General features: G+C 39.7%; 2 protein-coding genes and 1 long non-coding RNA gene across 3 annotated transcripts; 1 reads left to right on the forward strand and 2 right to left on the reverse strand.

Annotated features, from left to right (window-relative positions):
- The first annotated feature begins 3,611 nt into the window (after nucleotides 1-3,611).
- LOC131891645 (uncharacterized) lies at nucleotides 3,612-7,592 on the forward strand. Its single transcript, XM_059241274.1, has 4 exons — nucleotides 3,612-3,819; nucleotides 5,101-5,362; nucleotides 6,479-6,678; nucleotides 7,031-7,592. The coding sequence occupies exons 1-4, from the start codon at nucleotides 3,674-3,676 to the stop codon at nucleotides 7,137-7,139; spliced, it is 717 nt and encodes a 238-aa protein (XP_059097257.1). The 5' UTR covers nucleotides 3,612-3,673; the 3' UTR covers nucleotides 7,140-7,592.
- Nucleotides 7,593-9,654: 2,062 nt separating this feature from the next.
- LOC131891618 (uncharacterized) lies at nucleotides 9,655-10,354 on the reverse strand. The gene is made up of 2 exons (XR_009374437.1): nucleotides 10,214-10,354; nucleotides 9,655-9,904 (listed from the first exon to the last, which is right to left on the reverse strand). It is a non-coding gene; the product is annotated as an uncharacterized LOC131891618 (long non-coding RNA).
- A 3,705-nt stretch (nucleotides 10,355-14,059) lies between these two features.
- Nucleotides 14,060-17,346, reverse strand: LOC131891769 (glutamate receptor 1-like). The gene is made up of 3 exons (XM_059241428.1): nucleotides 17,047-17,346; nucleotides 15,666-15,972; nucleotides 14,060-15,155 (listed from the first exon to the last, which is right to left on the reverse strand). The coding sequence occupies exons 1-3, from the start codon at nucleotides 17,254-17,256 to the stop codon at nucleotides 14,446-14,448; spliced, it is 1,227 nt and encodes a 408-aa protein (XP_059097411.1). The 5' UTR covers nucleotides 17,257-17,346; the 3' UTR covers nucleotides 14,060-14,445.
- Between the last annotated feature and the right edge of the window lie 6,706 nt (nucleotides 17,347-24,052).

Genomic DNA, 24,052 nt, shown 5'->3' on the forward strand with positions numbered 1-24,052 from the left:
AGTTCCACATTGATCATTGCCCAGATCAGTCTCATGGGCGACTGACTTATCATTTCCCGTCAACATTCCCGTTCATCAAAATTTCTTGGTAGGAACGACAGCAAAATGAAAACAGCAATCTTTTTCATCCTTAGGCTCAATTTCGAAATTAACCCATTTTGTGGTAAAATAATCAAAGGTCGAGGTAGAAATGGCGTGGGTCCATCTAGGGAATGATATATGATGAGCTATAATCATACCACGCACTTTATCAATTTAAAATAGTGAATATGTAAGAGTTGTATATGGTGTAAACGGATAGATTTTGTTTTGTAGATGGCGTAGACAGTTACAACGGAGGACCACTATTCAAATGCAAAGGTTCCTTTCGAGAATGGAGCAATCGCCAATGAAGTACAATAAAAACGGTGTCAAAAGTTCTCTCCTCTTAACTTTCTGTTCGATGCCGTGTCTTCATAAAATTACGTAGTACTAGCCTTAGGACAGGGCCTTATGACGTTTGTGATACAAAATGATAAAATCACTTTTATTGTAAGTTGTTGACTGGTATAATTTGGTTTGTTAATAAGTGAACGACAAGAACGTACTTTCAACCTTTTTTGAAAGGTTGCGGGATATTGACAAATGGAGGTACAATTTGTTCTATCCACGTTTCTTCCGATTCGCCACCTTCCATAGTGAGGTGAAACAGTTTATGTAATTTGATCCATAGGATGTATTTTGTTTGCTTGCCTCAAAGTACTTTTGTGCAAAGAAAACAATCCCTCGTCTTGCATTCAGTCGAGTATGAGCTAAAGGTTAGATCAGATACTTGTAAGGGCCATCGCTTGTCATTGGTTGCTAAATCTACCTTTCGTTCAGCGGCATGGATAGATTCGTTCCATGTTTGGCGAAAAGAAAGTTTGGGAGTTGTTGATACCGCCTCAGGCGGAGTAATGGCAAGTGGAAGTAGGTCGATCCGCCTTTTGTTTCTTTGTGAGAGTATTGGTTAATGATACTAGGTATTTTGATTTTGGATTCATAGATACATAAGATTTCAAGTGATAAATTTTGACTAGGTCTGGAAGTTTTAAAAGTTTCAGTCTCTTAAAAATCGGACAAATATGAGATCTTGCTTTCCACCTCAAAGCCTTCTTTTGCAGAATGACTAGGTTATTTGTTGGAGAGTGCCCCCCCCGAGACTCTGAATCAATGAGTTATATAAGATCTGTCGAAGTTGAATAGGGTGAACATCACTTTTCGGATTTTGTTTCCCAATTGCCGTGCATATCCTTTAAAATTCAAGTTTTCATCCGCATGTAGTTATCCCAAAAATTTGACTACCTTTTCATCTCTATTCCCTCCCACTTGTTGGATGGGCAGCCCGCTTGAATATACTAAAAATCATCTACTACTTTTCGAAGACTTAACATAATTAATTTAACTTTCTTCAGATTTAAGAACAGTTTATTAACTTTTTAAATAAGTCGACAATCTCTCCAACACTTGACTGATTTCGAATTTCATTTTGACTAGATCATTGCTGAACTGTGGTATAGTCGTGTCGTTAGCAAACATGGTGGCTTTTTAGATTGTGTGACTCTAGGTAGATCATTAATGTGGATGAGAAAGATTAATGGGCCTAACGTTCTTCCTTGAGGTACACCACACGAGATTGTGGTAAACTCGGGCTTACATTTACCGATAAATACACTTTGCTGTCTGTTTGTCAGACAATTTCGGACCCAAAGAACAAGGCTTTGGCTAAAGCCATACTTTCAAAGTTTGTGTAGTAAAATCTCATGGTTTATTGCGTCAAATGCTTTATTAAGGTCTAAAGATATGGCCCACGAGCATTTCTGATTTCCTTGAGTTGAAAATAATATTTAATATATAATATACCGGGTGTTCCAAAAACATTGCCCCCCCCCCATTCGAGTTTTCTTTTCTATACTTAGCTTACTTTTATTCTTCCAACTCGATTTCGAATTTTTCATTTTCACGTTGCTCTTTTTTAATTACTCTATGAACTGCTATATTCATCATGAGCCCCTTTGGCCACAACATAGCGCTTTAGATGTTGCAAGGCTATGTGATACCGAAAGCCGTGTTTGAAAAATCGATCCATTCTTTTTGGGACACGCGGTATTATTCAGAGGGAGAAACAATTTGATACAGGCTACAGCAATGCCTATCAGACCAGTACAAAAGCAAAATGATGGATGACTTCACTGGTAGGATGAAGCTCAACTCTAGGACCCAAAGTAAGTGTGCAAAAAAAGTGCTTGCAACAATGAAAACGTTTCTCATTAGTCAGGTTGAAATGTCTTTGAACATCCTCCAAAATCCAACAAGAGTAAACAAAGTAGAGAGAAATATGTCTCAATACTACAGTATTTCTACAGTATTCAGAGAAGGTACGAAAGATATCTGATACTGTGTGTCTTCAAAAGCATCCATGAGCTTTGTCCCAACCCAGGATTCAGGGTCAATTGTAGTGACCATAGAGGCTTAATGTGCATTTTTAGAGCACCTTCAAGCCCTCGAGAATCCAGGCTAGTTCGAACCATGAAGTCCATTTCTCTTCTCTCTCGGGCTCCTTCATTGTTTAATATGTTTCCTTCTGATATTCGGAAAGAATGCGTAGGCCTTGTTGATCCGGTTGCATCTTTCAAGGCCGACTTGGACAAGTTTTTAATTGAAATTCCAAATCAACCTTATATTCAGGGGTTTGCCAGATCAGCCAACTTTGATTCCTCGGATGATCAAATTATATATAAATAAAAATCAAGTAAAATGAATAAATTTCTCGTCTTGAAGTGCTGGGATTCCAATCCCAGTATCGGTAAGGAAATCCGTAAAAAAGAAATGTTGTTCCTTTGCAAAAAGCGGGGAAAGACATGTTTCACAAACACATTTTTTTAAATTATTTAAAGGACTTTTGAGGGAACTCTTTTTTACTGTTTTGAATTGGTTTTTTTCTTAGCCCCACTAATGTGCCTTCATACTGTGACAAAAGTGTGTTGTACGTTCTTCCATTGTAATATCTCAATTCCAATATATTATATTGTACCATGGACCTTTAGTACTTATCCAAGGATAATAGTTCGATAATGAACAATCCCCAATAAGAGAGTGGACCCCAAAAAAGCCTCCCGTTGGTGATGCATGTCCGAAAGAATTTGCCTTAACCATTCAAGAAATCGATTTAGACCCTGTTTTCGGATGAGGAATAGATGCTTTGAACCGTTTTAGATAGGAACAGGATGGTCAACACCTCCTTCCCCATTATTGGAACATTCCTGCTCTTTGTGTCCCTTGGGCTAAAAATGGAGCTTGGAACTCCTGAAGGATTAGATCCAACGTGGACTTCTTGCTTGGAAACCCCAAAATGAGTCTAGGCCTCTTTGGAACTCACTTTTTCGCCTTTTTAGAGGTCTTCAAAAGTCTTTGGAATGTTATTGACATTAAACGAAAGAAAACACGGGGTGTTTCAACCGTTTTCTGAAGACCATTAAAACAGAAATGAGTGAGGGACAAAAACCTGCTTTGATGAGAGATTTTGATTCACATCCTTTACTAATATCAACATGATCCGAAATAAACGCGGATTCTGAACACCCTGTCCCTCAGTGAGAGAGTGGAATGAATACGAAGAGACCTTGTTCTCAAAATAGAGTATATTCCCTGAAAGATGTCTGAAGAAGGAGGATGTGGGGACTTTCAGCTCACTGAAATTTCTGAGGCCACCTTTCCCAATGTGCTCATCTTTCTACGAGAGCACTTCTTCCCTAACGAGCCATGCGCCAAGGCTCTAGATTTGTGTCCACATGGTTACACGTGAGTATCACATGGTATTACATCTAGATATATCTCTGTTTCGTTCGTTTGATCATACTAAATTTCTTCTCGAGAGAATTTAAGTGTATCAAATATTGAAGAAATGTCAGTTGAATTTCTTAATGGCATGTTAGCGAGGAAAGTGGAAGCGAAGGTATGTGATCCCTTTGAGTCAGCTTATGTCAATAAATTTGCCCTGAATGTCATCTCCAAAATCACTGACGACGTTTACGACTTCTGACTATTTTTGACAAGTTGTTTCAACATATCAAAATGTTACATGTATTTTCTTCCGAGTCAGGGCCAATTATTCAGTTGGACATCACAAAATTTGCTGATCTTTATTTGTCCTTGTTCCCCGCAACCTTTGCGAGCTTTTACTTTCTGAAAGTCGAGGGTGACTTACACTACGTGCGAGAAGCTTTTTAACATCAAAATGCAATTATTTCATACATTTGTTTGCTTTTATTTTAACACTTTAGTTCTATGATATTATAACAGGGTGTGGCCAATGTTGCATAGGTTTTTTTCTAAAGTCAAGTTCTGCTACAATTGACCTTGATAAAGGTATTTCAGTTTTATCTAAGTAGTAGACGCAACCCTGATTTGTCATACACTGATTTTGCAGACTAGGAAATTTAGGCCGGACGACCTATGTTAAAAGTTGCGGCAATTCGGACATTTAGGCAAGCGTTGGTACCAGCAAACAAACTTGCCTGCCAATGCCAGTGATGCAAAATTGGCGTTTCAAACTGGTTTGAACGAAGCTGACCTTTCCTCATATAGCAATGTGAAAGAAGGATCAGCTTCTCAAAAACATGTTTGAAGCCCCAAACATGCATCACTGCCACTGGTACCAGCAAACAAAGGTACCTGCCAGAGCTTGCCTAAACGTCCCCATACTAAGAGGGTTCCAGGACTACTCGACCCAGCGGACAACTCGGCCCAGTACAGAAATTAGGCCCAATATGTTGGCTTACAAATAGCTCGTACTTAGAGACTAGCCGAACAGATAAGGCGAACGGGCGTTGTCCAGAAACATTGCTCTGAACTAGACACGCGTGGCGTCAATAGGCTTGGCAGCTGGAGGGTAGCTTGATTATGGTCAGCCGGGGCAAATATTAGAAAAAAAGAAGATGCTGGGTGGGATATTTTTTATTTTTTATTTTTTTTAAAATTAAGTTGTTAAACTACAACTATACATAATATGAAGCATGAGCAGTTTTGATTTTGAAAGCACTTGCGCACCTCGTTCGGATCAATTTTGGCGCTTCCTTTCAGAATTCCTGCATTGGAGCGCTTGGTGACCAAAATCCTGGAGGAGGGCTTATCTTTGGCTGCATATTTGCCGAATAACAACAAGATTGTGGGTTTGATTCTCCTTAAAAGACAAGTCCCAGAGGATGGAGACCAAGGCTCTCAGGAAATTGGGGAAGATGACAAGGAGAAGATCAAGTGCTTGGGCAACCCTGTCAAGCTTGAAAAACTTTACAAGTTCTTTGATGACCTCACCATGAACTATGGAAAATCTAGCATTTTTGAGGTACGGCAGTGCTATTTATTCTCCGAGAAACCTATTGGTGTCAGATTCATTATTGACCACGCCTCGGATCAAATTGTCATTTTGACGTCGAGGATAAATCACAGAAGTTTAAAGGGTAGCCAAGTTCTGGTTCTTGCATCCTTCTCTTTGCTAAAAATCATCATTCTCTCCTGGGCTTACGGCATTGACCCACTAAATATGCTTCCCTGACATGACATCCGGTAACTCATGGTTGTACATGGAACCTACCCACATTTCAAAATGCAAAAGATACATTTTTTCTAAATACACATTATTTTTAACGTGCCAAAGAGTAAATCAGCTGATTCACAAAGAAGGCGTGAAGATTGTTTTTTTTATTGAACCTAGGCTCTCTAAGGGTGTATCCGTTGAACCCGTGAAAGTTGATTTGACACGCGTTTTTGGTATTCTTTTTTATTTAACGGTTTCAACTACAACGACATGACGTGCATTAGGGTACGAAATGGGGGGAACATATACATATGTATAATATATACATATTTTAATTAACTAACATTTTGGTGTGGCCTTCCACGTGATACGGGTTTTCTAGTTTTGTGATGCTGTGCCCTTTCTTTCTCGTCCGGTTTGTTTGCTCGTCATAGTTTGTTTCAGGGTCGCTGACCCGAATAATACGCTTACAAAGGGTAAAATTCTTATTGAGCTTTCTTAGGGTTGGTTCTTGGATGATCAGCTCACCGTTCTCCTCAAATTGGTAAGACGACTGAAACAGTGGTTGAAAAGTCCTGCTAACAGTTGACAAAGCAAAGCAACCGAGGGATGTAAGCATTTAATCTGAGCAACAATTCAATAAAGTAATAATATCAAAAGCGCTCGTTATGATTTCGCGACTATTTCTCTCCATGCTTGATCAGAATTTTGGACCATAGTGATGAGAAGAGTGAGATGAGAGAAGGACAGGTAATATGCTGTAGTAGAGAGGTCTAAGAGACAAAACGATCGTGGTATGATATGAATCTTTTCCCCCGTCGTCGTGACTTCAAAACTCGGTAAAATCGAAAATGAACCTACGCTCAGTACAGGGTTATCTATTGACGAAAATGTTGCAATAACCTAACCAAGTTTCAATTTTAGGAGCTCAATGTCAAAGAGGTTTTGGACATATTCATCTTGTGTACAAGCGACGAAATGTCTGGCAGAGGCGTCGGAACAGCGTTGGTGAAAGAGTCACTTGATGTTGCCAAGCGACAGAAGCTCCCACTGGTCACATGTATGGCATTGTCAGCCTTTAGCAACCGGATCTGCGTCAAACTAGATTTCAAGAAGTTATTCAGGTAAACGCCAGCATAGGTCAGTGTGACATGTTCAACGTAAAACCTTACTAAAAGATCGACTTCCCCATCGAACAATGTTGATTCATTTTTTTGTTGAATCGAGAATGCTTTAAATCAAGGTCCGACGCTACCTTGTCACCCTGGTAAAGTCACTATATCAAACACCTTGATAGATGTACAAATATCCATGAAAAAAGTGACATTCAGAACTATTGAAAGTTATACCAAATCCGGTTTTGATACCTTCGATTGCCGTTATGTAATAATGATACTTTAGTGGACACCTTCAAAAATGGGTAACCTGTGTTGTTCAAAAGTGAGAGACTACTCTTGATTACTCTTTATGTTTCAGCGTTGATTATGGTTCCTATACTCAAGATGGCACAACACTTTTTGAAGCGAACAAGATGAAACCGCATACAGAAGGGGTCCTTTTGTACAAGTTAATTCAACAAGTCTAACACCAATTACAATTGTCGACATGCCGCTAATAGTTCAGCCCATTCAAAATATGTAGAGTCTCTTGTGAATTAATGCATCATCCTCTGCATAAAAAGGTGTCTCATTCATTATAATACTCCAAAATGTTCGGCAGATTATGTTCCAAATGGATTAAGCGGATCTGGACTGGATTCGTTTAAGTTATTTGTTTGTCATCGAGGGAAAATGAAGTGATTCAAACTGCCGCGAAAAAAACAGCAGCTGACATGACTTTGTCTGTTGTAGTATTCTACAGCCGCTGAATCCGTTAACATGGGAACAATGCATCGCCGATTGAAGGTAGCGCCTCTACATTTCGAAACCATAACCTCAGAGGCATTCAGTTGTCCCACATTTCCGTTAATAACGGATGGCTCTCTCTAGGCCTTGCTTCCTTTATGATTTAATCATAAACGCCTTACGCTGCACGAAATATGGTATACGTTCTGCACTTCATAGGGGGCTTTGTGAGTTAGCTTCCACCAAATAAAGGGCCGATTTCTATTCATTGAATTATAATGCGTTTGTGTTGTTTTTGGCAAATTCTATTAAAATCTTATATATAATTAGTGACCCAAGTCACATAAGTCCGGAAAAATTATCGCTTTCATGACATGTCACGAGTACTTTTTTTAGCAATCCACCATGACTCTTCCCATTTCTGTTGGGTAGTCTGACGTTGTAAATAGGGGCCCTTACTGAAGAAGAAACAAAAAAAGGTAAAAATAGGAGCTTGTCGTGGTTTTGGACTGCAGCTTAGATGAAGACCAATGAAGACACACTACCCAAAGATACTTAAAACAGACAGATCAACAAAGATCAACTAATAATCATTCTATTTGATTAGACGATTTTTCTCTCCGGTCTGGTGAGGTTATTTTCAAGGGCTGCATTTGTGTATACTTAGTTCTCCAAAATCAAAAGCACTAAAAAGACTTAGTCAGGCTTGCCAGGTTTTTTTCAGCCGGTTATGCTGACTCTTGGAAATCGATGCTTAAAATATTTAATTCTAATTTGAAAATGCTGGAATAATTCTAGTTTCTTTTAAGAATGTCTAATTCTTCATGGTGATCATACAGGATTTCAGTTTTAAACTTCAATTATATTTGGCACTCTTTGACAAGGTATGTTCAGGCATTTTTTTGAATGTTTTACTTTTCGAAAGAAATGTAAAATGCAAGAAAAATGAGGACCACAAAAACCTTAAGAAAAACCTCAAAGTGAAAATTGATGCAGTTGTGTATACGGTATTCTTACTCAAAGGTTCAACTAATTTTGAACCCTAAGGCTTTGCAGTTTTTTCAGTGAATTAATGCTAGGAAAATACTAAAATGGTAAGCTTGTTATCACAATACCTGTACCATACAAATAATGCTAGTTTAATGCTAAATACCAAACCATTCCTAGTAATAAAAATCTGATGCTAGCAGCCTTGAAGCAATGCGAATTTTTGAAAAATAGCAACGAAAAATAGCACCTGGCCACCCTGCTTACGGTTGAAAAGGTTCAAAACGTTTGTATGCCAAGCCCTCATTAGTGGAAAATAGGTGAAAGTTCTACACAACGGTTGGATGACTCAAAAAAACCTTGGAACATAAGTGCTGTGCAAAATTGGGAACCCTTATTACATACCTCTGCGTGAGATTCATTTTTATTTGTTTGAGTCTCTTTGTTTCAAAATGTCCCAACCCAGGATTTAGGGTCAATTCTAGCGAACGTGCGTTTTGAGAACACCTTCAAACCTTCAAGAATCCAAGCAAGTTCGAACTACGGAGCCCTCTAGTTCGAACAATGAAATCCACTGCTCTTCTTTCTCGGGCCCCTTCATTGTTTAATTTGCTTCCCTCTAATATTCGTAGGGAATACGTAGGCCTTGTTGATCCGGTAGCATCTTTCAAGTCAGACTTGGACAAATTTTTAGATAGCATACCAGATCAACCCTACATTCAAGGACTAGCTCGGTCTGACGGCTCAAAATCGTATATTTATGAAAATAAAAAGACGATATACAACCTTTCTTTTCATGGTACTGAGGATTACATTCCTTGCAGCAGTTAGAAAAGCCCGTGACAAAAGCAAAAAAAAATTGCCCTAACCCGGGAATAAAATATAACGTTGGTGATGGAAGAGGCATCACGTGTGAAGTCCGATTTAAATTCATCCCATCGGATAAAAAGTTGGCCAAGGTCTTAGAATACACGTTTGTGCTAAACCGAGTACCAACCCTTTATAATCTACTACCGTGCTCTCTTCGACGATTCTATTTACTAGATTTTAAGCTGCACTTAGATCGTTTCTTATCAACAATCCCAGACCACCCTTTCGTTCAAGGGTGCCCTAGAGCGGCAAATTCGGACGCATTGTGTACCAAATATTTCATCAATCATCATGATTTAAGGGGAACTCATTTCCCTGTATCGGTATAAAAACCCGAGGAAAATATATGTTTAAAAAAACCCGACAACTAGGACAAATAACCAATCACAAAAGACCAAGTGCCGAAAGCTTCCCAGAGTTCATTTCATGTTCAAGGCAACCATATTTGGAGACTGGACGATAAATATAATTTATAATATGAAATTATAATTCCACCATACTCGATCCAACTGAGCAATTGCGGGTTCCTAGTTCACGATCTCGATGCTTCCATTTTCGTCAATCCACTCCATTCCACTTCCACTTTCGTCCCCATATTGTCTATCCTCGTAAATGTCCCCTTCATCAGAACGCATCAGACTTTCCATCTCTACACATGAAAGAAAACTGTTTTTAAGGCAAGGGGACGCCAAGACTCCTGGTTAATGTGTGCTTATCCCTCATTGATTTGATGCACTTTTAAAGTTTTTAAATTTTCACATCCTTGTTTGCCAAGGTCAAGGGGTCAAAGGTGAACTATAGACAATGAGTCTAGAGCTGCTTGTTGATTTTCAGTTGTAAGGGCGTTGGTTACGAGTATAATCCCACCTCTGACATCTTACCGAAGCGATCTTCAGGCCATGGCTGAAAATTGGGGTGTAACAAACCATTATGTTTGAAGACTTTATCAGAGACTTACGATCGTGGTTGAGGTCGAAGCTCATGGCTAAAGTGGCCAAGACCACGACAATCAAAGCGATGAGAAGGTACTTTTGCATTGTGGTCGGTTGATACTATTGCTCGGATTTAGATGATGTCAAGAGAACTTTTCAGATCTTTATATACATGCTTTTCTTAAAGATCTGAACAGATGTGATTTGCAAGGCATCCGCATCCTTTTGTGAAACTAAATGCCGCATTTTGCAATCAACTCATCAAGGCTACTTGTGTAGCGACACAAAATGTTATTCTTTTGAAAAAAGTTGATTGACGAATCCTGATGTGGAAACATACTAGCCACAAATCAAAATTCCCAAAATGTCTTACCACGTCATTGCAATGTGTCAAGTGTATTTTACGTTTTTTCATCGTTTCGTTTAGAAAAAAGGTTGTTTCTTCAAGGTGACAAGAAACCACGATGATTTGACCGCTATAGCACGTGCCTGATGATGCTATTGTCCTGCCATCTAAGAGTCAAGCATCTGATTTGCAGAAATGAAATTGGTGTGTTAAATCACGGACTGCTAGAAATATGGACTGCGAACGAGCTTCCCGTCAAATTGGTCATAACAACTCTAAGCCACTTTTCGAAATAAATTATCAAAATAGGAGACCCTACATCACTTCAGTCAAAGGTAAGTCGTTTTATATCATTTACTTCAAAAAAAGGATCGTTTCAAAATCATGTTGTCAGACACTTATGTAGCTGACCAAGAGCAGGCCGAAAATTCGAATTTATGTAGTGATTACTACGTAGATTTGATCATGTCTCCTAAGCTCCCCAAGGATTGGTTTGGGCTCAAACTTGGCCAAGTTCATTTATTCAACCAGATCTAGTGGTCGTATGAAGTGCTTACTTGGAATAAGATGAACGGTTTAGGAGATACGAAATCTTGGCTTCCGTTCGCACTCCACATCTCTAGAAGTCCGTGATTTTATCCAAAGAGGCAAGTAAAGCCGGACGTTCAAAAAGGAAGGTAACAATAAAATGCAGGACGTCTGCTGTCTCTTTTTCTCCTGGTTAGCTCCGCCATCAGTACATCAGTACATTTCCGAGAATGACAAAACCCATTAATTCTGTCATATGAATCAATGGCCATTGTCTAATACTTGAACAAGTGGAAGCTTATCCTGGCTTAACCAGATGATACGCAAATTTTCCGAACGATCCAGAATGAGGATGTCAAAGTGTGCTATTCCAGAGGGGTATTGACAGGCTTGGTTCTTGGGCTAGCGGGAATGAATTGGTTTTCAATCCCTCAAAGTCAAAGGTGGTGAGGTTTGGAAGGGCTCCTCTTGAAGTCGTCAAGACTCACAGAGACTTGGATACATTCATGGACCAGGGTTGAAAGTTTGGCAAACACTGTGCTTTTTTTGCAGCCATGGCAAAGTCATATTGTCCGCACCATTCAGCAAAAATGTACCACCAGAGATCCATGACCTTTACTCAGACTCTTCACAATCGATGTGGGACTTAAGTTGGAATTTGGACTCAGGTCTGTAACCCAGGACTAAACAGAAGACATTCGAAGTATGGAGCCACCAAACGTTGGTTTACCAGGAAGCGGTGAGGATTGGGAGGCCTTTATTGTAGGTCCTACACCGGGCGATTTGAATGCTGCAGTTTGATTAGCTTGATACTTCGTGGGCTAAAGTTTGATTTGATGTTGACGTGAAAGATTCTTTACAATCGGGTGGATGTGGGACGTGGGAACGTTTTGGAATTACTTTGGAACCTCTCACAATATCATATCATCGAGTGAAAGACATCTTTGGGACCAGACCAAAACTTGCGGATAAATATCCTTTTCATTGACAGCAAAACTCCACAAAATCTCCCGGAATTCGCACAAAAAAATTACAAATAAACTTGTAAAAAACATGGCCATCAACTCGTTCTGGAGAGCTGTACAGGGTATTTTTGCCTTCCAAATCAAGCAATAGTCAATGAGAAGAAAAATTATGTCATAATAACTCTTAGTCTTATTAACATAATTTGAACTTTCTCAACCAGAGGAGAAATGGCTAGGCTCTGCCGGATTGGTAGCGCAACCGCTCTCCAATTTGCAAATACTGTTTTGATCCCAGGCTAACCAACAACAAATTCTATGCAATATTGAAATTACAGCAGAAATTGCTACTTTGACAACTCAATTGGGCAAACCTACACTTGTTCCCGAGAGTGAGTTAATAGTTAATGTTCGCTGTGATGAAAAAGTAGGAATAACCTTCAATTGGATCATCCATCATCAGTTGGCAAGCTAAGTGAGACAGCTGCCATTTGACTTTTTAACAAACCCAAAAAACTGGGTAAACGATTCTTGCATAATTCACGGTGCATCTTAGACCAAGTAGTTAGTTCAGCATTTTTTACCTAATAACCCCCTTACGCTGCACGAAATATGTTTTACGTTCTGCACTCCATAGGGTGCTTTTTCATTCAGCCTCTTCCAATTAAAGGGCCGATTGGGCCAACTCCTTGTTATTGAATTATAATGCGTTTGTGTTGTTTTTGCCTAATTATATCAAAATCTTATTTTCAATTGATGCTTCGGGTCCCATAATGTCAAGGCAAGAGCAGTTTATGTAGCAATCTACTGCGCCTCTTCCCGTTTTCTTTGGGCCTTGTGACGTTGCAAAAAGGGCCCTTATACATTTTGATATTGTACGATGAAAGGAAATCTGAGTACACCAATAACATAAGTCTGAACTTTTGTGGACGTACAGGCTCCGAAATGGCCTCGTGAACGTCAATTTGAGCGAAGAATGTGGGAAACCCTTCTACTAACTGAAAGAAAAGCGTGCCTGTGAAACCAGGGCCTCCCAAACGCAGATGCCCTGGGTTCCCATAGCCCGGTCTAAGGCTAGAACAAACTCTTTCTTAGTTCGATAAAGTACATTAAACAGTACGAAATAAGGCAAATTTGTGTGACTGCTGGAACTGGTTTGCCAAGAACTGATGCTTTAGGGGCTAAGAACAACGTTGTGGGTGACCCTAGAGCCCTAGGTGACCCAGTGCCCTCTTTGAGGACAATATCAGTACTAAAGCAAGTGGTGCATCTAGTCATCAAATGCTAACAAGGAGCAAATCACCCCCAAGAGAGTCCAATTCACTTCTGGTTGCGCCAATGGTGAAGCCTGTAATAATCCAACACATTCTTACGATGGCTAGCCAAATCAAGCTTTAGTATTTCAATGCTCGCAACATTGTGAACAAATGGAGTGAGTTTTATGATTCTGTGGTGTTTGAAAATCCTGTCGTTATTATGTAATTCGAAACTTGGCAGAATTCCTGAATCTTGGATGGTGAGGTGCCACCTAAGGGAGATTCCCTGGTTAGCAGAAAAGACCGCAGTGATGCAATGAGCGGTAACGATGGCAATTTTGACGAAGGCATCGTTGAGAAGCGTTGCAATGCAGTCTCCTTTACCAAACGTCCACTGCAACTACTTTTGTGTTTATCTTTCACCGAACGCATCAGTGGAGAAACGGTAGGACTTGAATGGGTTCATATCAAGCTCGGCGAGTGTGAGAGTCGTTAGTAGGGGCTTTAATTTTCCCACGATTGATTAGGACTTAAAGGAGGGAGTCTAAGCTCATGCATAAGGTTGAATTTCTTAATGCATTGTAACAGGGAATTTTGGAACAGAAAATTTGGTTTCCGACTAATCAGGCTTGCCTTTCGAGAAGTCAGGTGAATGTAGATTACTTCGGATTTTTCATGGTGAGACGAGGCCGATCAACAAAAAAGAACGCTATGGGGTCATTTTTATGTGCTTGAGCACAAGCGCGGTTTATTCCGAAGTAGCGCACAGCTAGAGGCCCGTTTTCCAAAGTTCTTCTTACCTCTTACCTCAGAGTTAGGGGCTTAGTCGTTAACCGGTATGAAAATTCACTCGCCAAAGTGGTGAGTGCATGCTCTTTCCGCGTAACGTCCAAGCCTTAACTCGGATGTACGAGCGTTTAAAAAAAAGTCGCCTCTGAAGATCAATTCCTTGATTTCTGCAGTAACAAGATTCAGTGCCATTTTGAAAGAGGAAAAAGACCTTGGAAAAGGAGGTTTTAACACAAAATTTGTAATCGATTTCGCATTTCGTTTGCTTTAGATTGAAGCATCATTATGAATCTGTTAGCATCCAGCAATAAAGGGCAAAATGTTGAACATGCTTTCCCAATAAAACACCAAAATGAATGGATCGTCAGATCAAATCTTCATTTGGAGCCACACCGTTCCTTGGCCAATGCCATTGCGCTCCCGATAAGGCCAACCCCCAAGATGGCAAAGGCTGCCACGAAATGCTCCATGCCAAAAGGTTTGGGTGTAGTATCCGTGATTTCACCGACAAGAGCCTCAAGACTAAAATATCGAGAGGGAAGGGTATTCAATATTCCGGAGGCGTGGAGGTGTCGGACAATTTGGTTCAAATCCTCCCGAAAGTCTTGGTATTTTCCCAAGACAAATGAGAACTGGAACTCGAACATGGCACGCTTGGACAGAGAGAAGGGCTCATATCCAAAGTTAGCCTTCATGATCGGGTATCGACCCAAGAAGAAAGCCGGACTCAAAAGATCGACGCCATTTTTCTCCAAGAGATGAGTTTTCTCGTGTTCCAACAGACAATCAGCAATGGCGGGTTGATAGATCAGATCCGGATTCGTCTGGGCTTTAGTCCAAAATTGCCGTCGAATCTCCATTTGGGATTCTCGGAAATAGGCCAAGAAAGGCGTTCCATAACCCAGATAGAGGTCCAGTCCTCGGTCCACAATGTCCTGTTCCGTTTCAATGGGCTTTTCATAGGATTGGAGCATCAGATAGGCTCGGAGATTGCATTCATACATGCTGCTCAGGAATAAAACCGCCATCACCCAAAAGCCGACAAAAATCTTGGAAGACCGCCGATTGTGTGCTGACAAGTTTCCGCCTAAGCATTAAAATAACAGAAACAATGCATATTAAAGGCGGCCGTTCAAAATGGCCGGGAAAGCCTTGAAAATGATTTGATCCGTTTAGTGGACCCATTAGTGGTAAAACGAAGCCTTGCGCGAGCCTCTTACTTTCGTTTGAGTGCATGGTTGAGTTTCATGGTGCTCTGTTTCTATTTTCACGATAGACGGATAAGAAAATACATATATTATTTAACTTTTCGGACTTCGTTACCACTGCTGGGAACGGAAATTCCATCAGTTCAAGACGAAAAACTTCAAGTTAGCTTTGAGTGGCTTAAAAATATACATTTAAAGGAAAGAACTCTCATCAAAGATTTTCAAAAACGTTAGGCTCGTTAAACAACATTTTAACCACTTTTAAATTAAGCATCCAGTAAAAAGACATCAAAGACATTAGTTCTGAAGAAAGACCACGTTCAGTTCAATTGTGAAGCAAAGTCCCTATAAATACTGAAATAGTTTAAGACCCTCGGTGATTGACTTACTTTGACTGAAAAGAATCCGAACCACCAAAAAGCCATGATGTGCCAGGTCCTGTCCGTTGCTGCCATCTTCAAAGTACTTGATGCCCACTATGACGACCATGAGAAAAATCACGCCCATAACAATGACGATCCACACACTAGACGAAAATGGTCGGACCAGATTTCCGTATCCAGGAAGAACAGATGGTTTCTTACTCCGTAGACCCACGGGATAGAACCATAAAGGGTCGAGGTAATCCACTGCCTGATAGTAGTTGTAGTCCACAAAGACTAATCCCACACCGATCGTGGAGGTTTGATTCCTTACCTAAGAAGAGGAAGCGCAAGTGTTGGTACAACAATTATTAGTTCCTCCTGTTACTTGTTTACTCCTGCCAGCTCCGTAAAGACGAAAAATTTATGTTCCACGTTTTGAGTTTTGCGCCCATTTTACCTTCAAATTTTGAATCTCAAACAACTGTAAACATTGATATATGATGTCTCGGACCCTTCCAATGTTCGGACAAGTTTTTGTCAGTTGGGGTGCATCCAATGGTTTCGAAGTAGCAAATTGAAACCTGTTCTTCCAATGTCGCACTTTCAATATATGAACGGTTTCATTATCCAAGCCAAATTTCATTCAAGCAAAACAAAGATTTATTTCTCCTGAAAGGATATTCGAGTGTAAAATTAGCCAGGTATGGAAGAACCCATGGTAGTGGAGTTGTTTAATGCATCTGTTCAAAGTTCGTCATGATGAATCGGAAGGCGTTAGTTCGAATCCCGCCTTCGGAAGTAACCTTAATGAGCAAGGAGATGTGGTGCAGATGATAGTGCAGTTTCCTTTCATTTTTTAAACCTTTTTAGACGTTAACTACGCCCACAGACGGGGAACCAAACTGATATCATCCTGACATTGTCCATCAGAAACAGCTAACGATCGATGTGATGGTTGGCTTTGCTGGTGTGGCGCCATTAATCAATGCCCAAGGTCCCTGATAAAGCGACATTTCATTTCTTCTTTCTAGCACTTTGCATGTTTATCCCATTATCTTTGAGTCTGCCGGTAATCTCTCTGAGTGTCTCTGTTTGGCACAGAGGTTTGAACCAACGACACCTGGGCATAAAAAATGTTCATCCTTCCATCCCCACGCACATGCTGCTTTTCATACTATTTTAGGAAATTCAATGTTTAATTTCGTTACTTTTTCTCCCTTGTTTAAATGTCATGGATAAACTAGAAACATTCCAGTTGAATACGTAAACCATTGCTTGTTTTTAACCCTCTTACACGGGGTGGAAGTCGCGATGTCTTCGGAGAATCCCAACTTCACGAGGGATTTCCGCGTACGAAATGGTCCTTTTTCCCAATGAGGCTTTTCCAATGTCAATGTTCTCTTACCGATCCGATCAATCCGTTCCATTGTTTGGAGTTGGGGATGCGTCCTCCCCAGCTGTTCTCCGTCCTAAATGTGTAATTGAATTGCATAGCGTTGGCCATGATGTTGAACACATCCAGACTCACCCCGCCCACTATTTCACCCCGATTGTTAAACACGGCATTGGGCGGGGACAAGCCTACTCCAGAGACGTTAAAATGCTGACCACTCATGGACCTCGGACAATCGGGGATGGAGCAGATCAATGATGTTTTCTGGATGATCGACGTATTGAATTGGAAACCATGAAAGGGACAGTAAAGATGGATCCGATCTAGGCAATATCAAAAGAAAAACTTCATGTCGTTAGCTGTAATATTGGCGTCGAGTTATTAGTTATGTTCAAGGAGAGAAGATCCAGGCGTTTGATGAAGTAATAACGCCTAGTCATGTGATTGCGAAATGTAAAAAGAAGAAAGATTATGTGGTTACTAATAGAAATCAAAATGAGATCTTGTTTCTTGAGACCTATTTGTTCCATGTCTATTTTTTTGAATTAGGAATTGATGTTGGTTCATGAGGGCTTATTATGTCCTCTTTTCTCAGCCCCGTAAGGACAGAAATAAAGTTTAATATAAAAATGTTTTGTTAAGATTGTGACGAATAATCACATAAACTTACATGTCGATTCAAGAAATTTGAAATATCATGCGAAAGCGCGCAAAAGAAGCACACACCAATATGTTGAAAACCTTCACTTCGACTTCAAAATATAAAAAAAAGTATTATAAATGCACAAAATATGTATGAAACCTGGTCAAAATAAGATCCAAACCACGAGCAGTGAGAACAATTTTGAAGGCTGCGAAAATTCACTTGATTTCGCTTTTGAGCATCGGTTAGGTTCATCACTTCAATTTAGTCCTATGCAATATACGTACATCCACGGACAAAAATGACCTGCCTTCAATTTGCAAGATCTATATTTCTTACTTTATTACTTTAATAATAAGTGGCTCAGAGTTGCTATGACCAAGAGCAAGCGGATTTAGCGGGAAGCTCGTTTGCAGCCATATTTCTAGAAGTCCGTGGTTTGACCAAATATCTCAGCTCTCCCCATATTCTTCCATGACTTTAAGGACAGAGTTCTAACAGGGAATTTTTATCACCTCAGGAATTTCCAATTCGGACGTATAGGCAAGTCCACGGTACCAGCAAACAAACTTGTCTGCCAGTGACAGTGAAGCAAATTTTGGCCATTTGGTCATGGCGGCCTTCCTTCTCTTCCACAAACCCTTCAATAATTCAAAAAGTGATTATGAAGGCTGCTTTGCATCAACTTAATCAATAAATAATCAAACATTATTAATTTTGTCTATTACCATGATCAAAGAAATGATGATCCAGGAGTTTTTTGTTTGTTTGAATTTTCTTCTCTTTCTTTTTTGGGAAGATTTAACTTGCATGAAGAATCCTTGGTAAGTTTTGATGATTTAGTTAATTCAACGCACATGAAAATCTCAATTCATAAAAGTTTCATAGACATATGATCTATTCAGCCAATACATTGTCAGAATTAGTGCACTGTAACAGAAAGAGGACGGTCATGAGAAGCGCCATCTAATCGTTTATAGTGAAACGACGACTTGAAGTTCCCAAAAGGACGAGAAAACAGTCTACCCATCGTACTAACTCGTGAATAACTAGAAAAAGAGCTCGCATATCCACGTAAAAAGGTTGTTTAGAGTAGACAGAGACTTTGCAGACAACTCCCTGGCTTTAATGGCCTCAACGGACGGTTAACTTGACGTCAAACACGATTTAAACCTAAAGGACTAACCTCAAATCGTTGGGAGCAACGCAAAATTTCTCTCAGCCAGTCCACCAAACCCACTACTGATGGGAACAAACAAAGAAAACTAAATTAAAAAGATTTTCAACCAAATAGAAGCAAACAAATGACTTCATACAACAAGCAAGAATCAAACAACTCGGAAATGGAAGTCAGAGTAAGAATTAAAAGGCTAGTCAAACGGACTTTCAGAGTCCGATTTTGGTACTTTAGTTGCGTGATTTCAAAAACGTGGCCTTACATTGGATGGAAACTCTAATGCCATCTTTTCCGCTTGGTTTTAGGCACCTACTATGGTCAGTTGTGCCAAGCTGAAAACAAAGTAACAAATTGTAGTCATGAAGCCAATGAATGGGTTCTCTTTTTCCACCTCCCTGACATTTTCATGAAGCCCCTCCCCCCAACTTTGCTACGTTTCAAAATAACAAGACCAAGTCTAGCCAGCCACAGGCAAAGAGGAACAATGCCCATAGTTTGTCGGTTTGTGGGGGAAATTTGTAGACATTTTGTTCTGGCAGTGATGGTTAATGATTTTTGAAAGCTGCACCACTACTCCGCATTTACAAAATAGAAAAAGTCCATTCAAATTAATTCACCAAGATAGTAGGCAGTGCTTGTCAAATTTCAAAAATTGGGTTACTTCACCTATCCTAATACTGGCCCAACATAGTTTCAATATCATTATACTCAATTCCTTCTCATATAACCAACCCAGACTAAAATAGGTTGCATGTCAGGCGGTGGTAAAAAACCCCATGATTTTCTTGGCATTTCTCACAGTGTCGAGGATGGCTTTGATTAGTGCTCTGTATTTAGAATAGTACAACAGTGAGGTCAGTGCACCATAGCGGTTGAAGTTTGAACCTTCATTTTTGCTCCAAAACAAAGAGTTTAAATGCGTCCCAGAGCCAAACTAAACACATCTTTGTGCTTTAAGGGGTAGTTCTAAGACTGAAATTACTTTGGAGGCATCATTAATTGAAATCACAGCATTACCAGATTCTAATTATGTGTTTTTCAATCAAAAATGTAGAAATCAGCCAATTAAATGGTATCTGACTAGTTCAAAGTACGTTTAAGGGTACCTTAAGGGTAGCTAAAGCCGTGTATAACTCCTAGAACTACATATTTTTATCTTAATGAGTTTGGTTTGGATATGGGACGCATTTGAACTCATTGTTTTGGATCAGGATTGAAGGTTCAAAATTCAACTGCTATGGTACGCTGAGCTCAATGTCGTACTCTTCTAAATACGGAGCCATAGCATTTGATGAGTCCGTTCAACGCAACAGTGCCCATCGAAAATCACGCAACTAAAGTACCAAAATCGGACTCTGAAAGTCCGTTTGAAAAGGCTAGAGGGTTTGCTTGACTGACAAACTGAGTAATCTGATTATTATTGGGCAAGCAAATAAGTTGTCACAAAGGACCATAGCTTAAAAACTATTCAAATTAATTACATGCTCAATTTCATCTCCTAGACACTCCAAGGGCAATTAGCTTGGAAGCTAAGGAGTTTTGCACTCTCTAACATAAATACCTTTTTAAAGAATATGATGAAATCAAGGTTGTGTGAAGTTCATCAAACATAGTATATAAGACTTGCCTTAAAAACAAAGTACAAAATACAAGAATCACAGAATGAGATAAAACCGGATGCCAAACAAAACAAAAAAATGATCTTTTTCCTGTGGCATAGCATTGTTCTTGATTTCATGCATCAATTTATTTCAGTTTAAAAATTGTCAGTCACCCTTTCACCCATCAAATCAAAAAGGAGCAGAAAATCGAAAGAAGCAGATAGAAGTTGTGTAAGAACTAATCTTTTTCCGTAAATTTTCTTCCCGTTTTCTGTTCTAAACCAGGGACCCTAAAGATAGAAAACGACCCGGCTTTCCATTGCCCGCCAATTTAGGCCATTGCGTAACTCTAGTATCAATAAAACAAGATTACCCATGCTACATAGAGCATCTGAGTGTTTATTNTTGGAAAATGATGAATTTTTTGAAGCTGCTGACCTCCAATTATCAATAAAACAAGATTACCCATGCTACATAGAGCATCTGAGTGTTTATTAGTAAATAATGATCTCCTTGACATTTAATTTATAATTCATGTTAATTGACCAATCAGATGGAGCAAACAGACCTAAGAATATGATAGGGTTGCAAAGTTCTTGGTCACTCCAAACGTAAGGCTTGCCGTTTGAGTATGTCCTCTACTCTGTTGAATGAGTCACAGTTTGAGAAAAAGCTCTTCTATCCCGGTTCACCTTTTCATCAGTTCCCTGAGACTTAAAACCCCAGTTTTGAATGCAAGTAAATAGTTTGTAATGACTTAAGGACTACAAAATTATAAAATATCAGCATAACTAGTTTGTTGTTGAAGTCAGGTCTGTTCAGCAAAACTAAACTTATTTGAACATGGATCATATACTTGTAAACAAGCAAATATTTTAAAATTTAGATCAAATAAGCAAACAAACAAGGAAATGCCCTATTTGAGGACAAGAGTAGTAGCTAAACGGCTTGTGTGATGAGTTCCCATCAATATGATGCTTTAGTCAGATTTTGTTTTCCAAATCAAGCCTTATGGTTTCAGATCAGGTTTGAGGTCAAGAAACTCGTCTTTTTACGCTAGAAAAGCAACAAACGAGCCAGAAATGTCTCACTCTACTCTCGACTGGCTTTTCTCTCAAAGCTGTAAAATTGATGTACTGCTTTCGTTTACGTTTCCTTTTGGATTCTTGGAGCAGTTTCATCATGAACGAGCTAGATGTCGCTCCTCATGACCGTACTCTATTACTTTCGAAGTTGCCCTCTAGCGGGTAAAGAGCGCAAAACAGCAGACGAGGCTCAGTACCATAGAAAACCCATAACTAGAATGCTTAAGCTCAACAGGAGCTGTACAGCATGAGCATGTTTTCAGGTCAGCTGACGCTGGTGGAAAAAGGACACAGATATTTCGTGAAATCTCGCTTCAGGAAAGCTGAATCATCCTCACGAAACGTTTGTTATTCCTCTTTAATCTTAATTTCTTTTGAATCTTACAAATATACAGGTAGAAAGAGCGGTATAATAAAAAACATGCTTTTGGAGGCATAATATATGCAGGTAACATGTCAAAAAAATATTCGGACATTAGTAGAGTAAATCACCTACTGTATTGATTGCCCAGGTTTAGCAACGCATCTCGAAAATCTCGAAAGTGTAACATAATGTATCCGAAATTGCAACGCAATGATGAGGCACTCGGAATTTCGTTTCAATCTCCCAACAATGTGCTTGAGTGTGGGCAAAATAGTTGCGCCTTTACGTAATAAAGGTAATTCTGACACCTGTGGAGGTCAGACTGATCCTAGACTTGTTCCTTGGGTTTCAGTTAAGTGTTTCCACCACATGGATGAAAACTTTAACTAGAGCCCCATTTTAACCTCTTCAAAATTTCGTTCTTAAAAATGTGGTGAAACAACTTACTCAAACCCGTTTTTTGAAGCTTGCTAGACGAGAGTAATTGCTTGAGAAAGAGTCGTATTTGGGGTTTCTACTCTGAATTTGGACGAGCCGTCAACGATTCAAATTTGTACTATAGTTGTCCTAAGTAGCTTCACTATGAATGAAACATTTTGCCCACCAGCGACAGCTAAGACGAAAACATGCGATCGCAGCGCCCTTGATCGATTTATATATGAAGTTATCTATGCTCAGTACATAAACTCCGTAATTTAGTACGATTCTCGACGATTTTCTTCGACTTTTCCGCCCCACCTTGATGGGATCATTTGGGGGCAGCTCATTAGCTAACCATTAATTTAATCTTCAATTATTTTCTTCTTTTGGTTCGCAAATTTGGCCTGAACAAGCCACAAAAGGCCAAAAAGGCCATTGTACTTGAGCCTTTATCCATGCCGTTTTTGTACTTGTCTTCAAATGGTCACCCAGGGCAACCCAGCACCAAAGCTCTGGTTGGATCTAGGGACCCTGGATGACGATGGATCTAGCAAGGGGATCTAGTCACTTTAGCCAGCGCGATCAGGCAGCTCGATAGATCGGGCAGCCCGAGACAGAGAGGCAGCACGGGCAGCACGTTGTCTCCCGTGATCTGAGTCAGTTCCAGTGGTGCCAGATGCAGCGGTTTTCCGCTAAATTGGCGGTTTTTCGAAGTTCGCGGCGGGAAAAAATCTTGATGGCGGGTTGGCAGATTTGAGTTCCACATTTGACTAAATTTGGCGGATTTCACGCTCAAGTTGGCAATGAAGTAGAAAAATCACAAAACGCATGAAAATCCACAAAATTTTAGTGGCTGAGACTTGAACCAAGTTTTGCAAACGCTAAACAAGTTGTTTTGCCCAGAATTATGTTATATTGTTATTGCTCAATCCATGAATTAGTTACAACACTATTGTTAGCCACGTTGGGGTGGTATCGTCCTGATATGCCTGGACGTCTCTGATGAGTGATGACCGCATGGCCATTTGAAGCATGAAACTGATTAGCGAGCCCCTTCAAATGAACAAGCGCATCAGGGATGACGCTTGGGAGGCAAAGCTATTCAATGTATGGAAATATAGTAAGAAAAGTAGCTCTGGGACAGGGCCTTTGATTTTTGACTTTTTGCCAAGTCAAGAACTTGAGTCCAGACTCATTGACAGTGCTTTCGAAATGATCCAAAAGCATTAATTTTTACTTATTCTATTCATTTTCCCATTTTCTGCATCATTTTGGGTACATTCCATCTTTTTGATTTTTGCTTCAAAATAAGTTTTTTTTCCTTGATTTTTTTTGTAAGCTTTTGTAAGATTGGAATCCCAGCAGTTCAAGACGAGAAGATTATTTATTATACTTGACTTTTATTTATATATATTATTTGATCAACCAACGAAATGGAGTTGGCTGATCTGGCTAATCCTTGAATATAAGGTTGATCCGGAATTTTAGTCAAAAACTTGTCCAAGTCTGACTTAAATCCTACTACTGGATCAACGCCAACATAAGCCCTACGAATATTTGAGGGCAGCAAATTGAATAATGAAGGAGCCCGAGAAAGAAGAGAGTTGGACTTCATTGTTTTAACTAGCCTGGATTGTCACAGATTTGAAGGTGCTCTCAAAACGCACATTAAGCCTCTACGGTCACTACAATTGACCCTAAATCCTGGGTTGGGACAAAGCTCATGAA

The sequence above is a fragment of the Tigriopus californicus genome, chromosome 12 (genome assembly GCF_007210705.1).
Source record: "Tigriopus californicus strain San Diego chromosome 12, Tcal_SD_v2.1, whole genome shotgun sequence".
Classification (NCBI taxonomy): Eukaryota; Metazoa; Arthropoda; class Copepoda; order Harpacticoida; family Harpacticidae; genus Tigriopus; species Tigriopus californicus.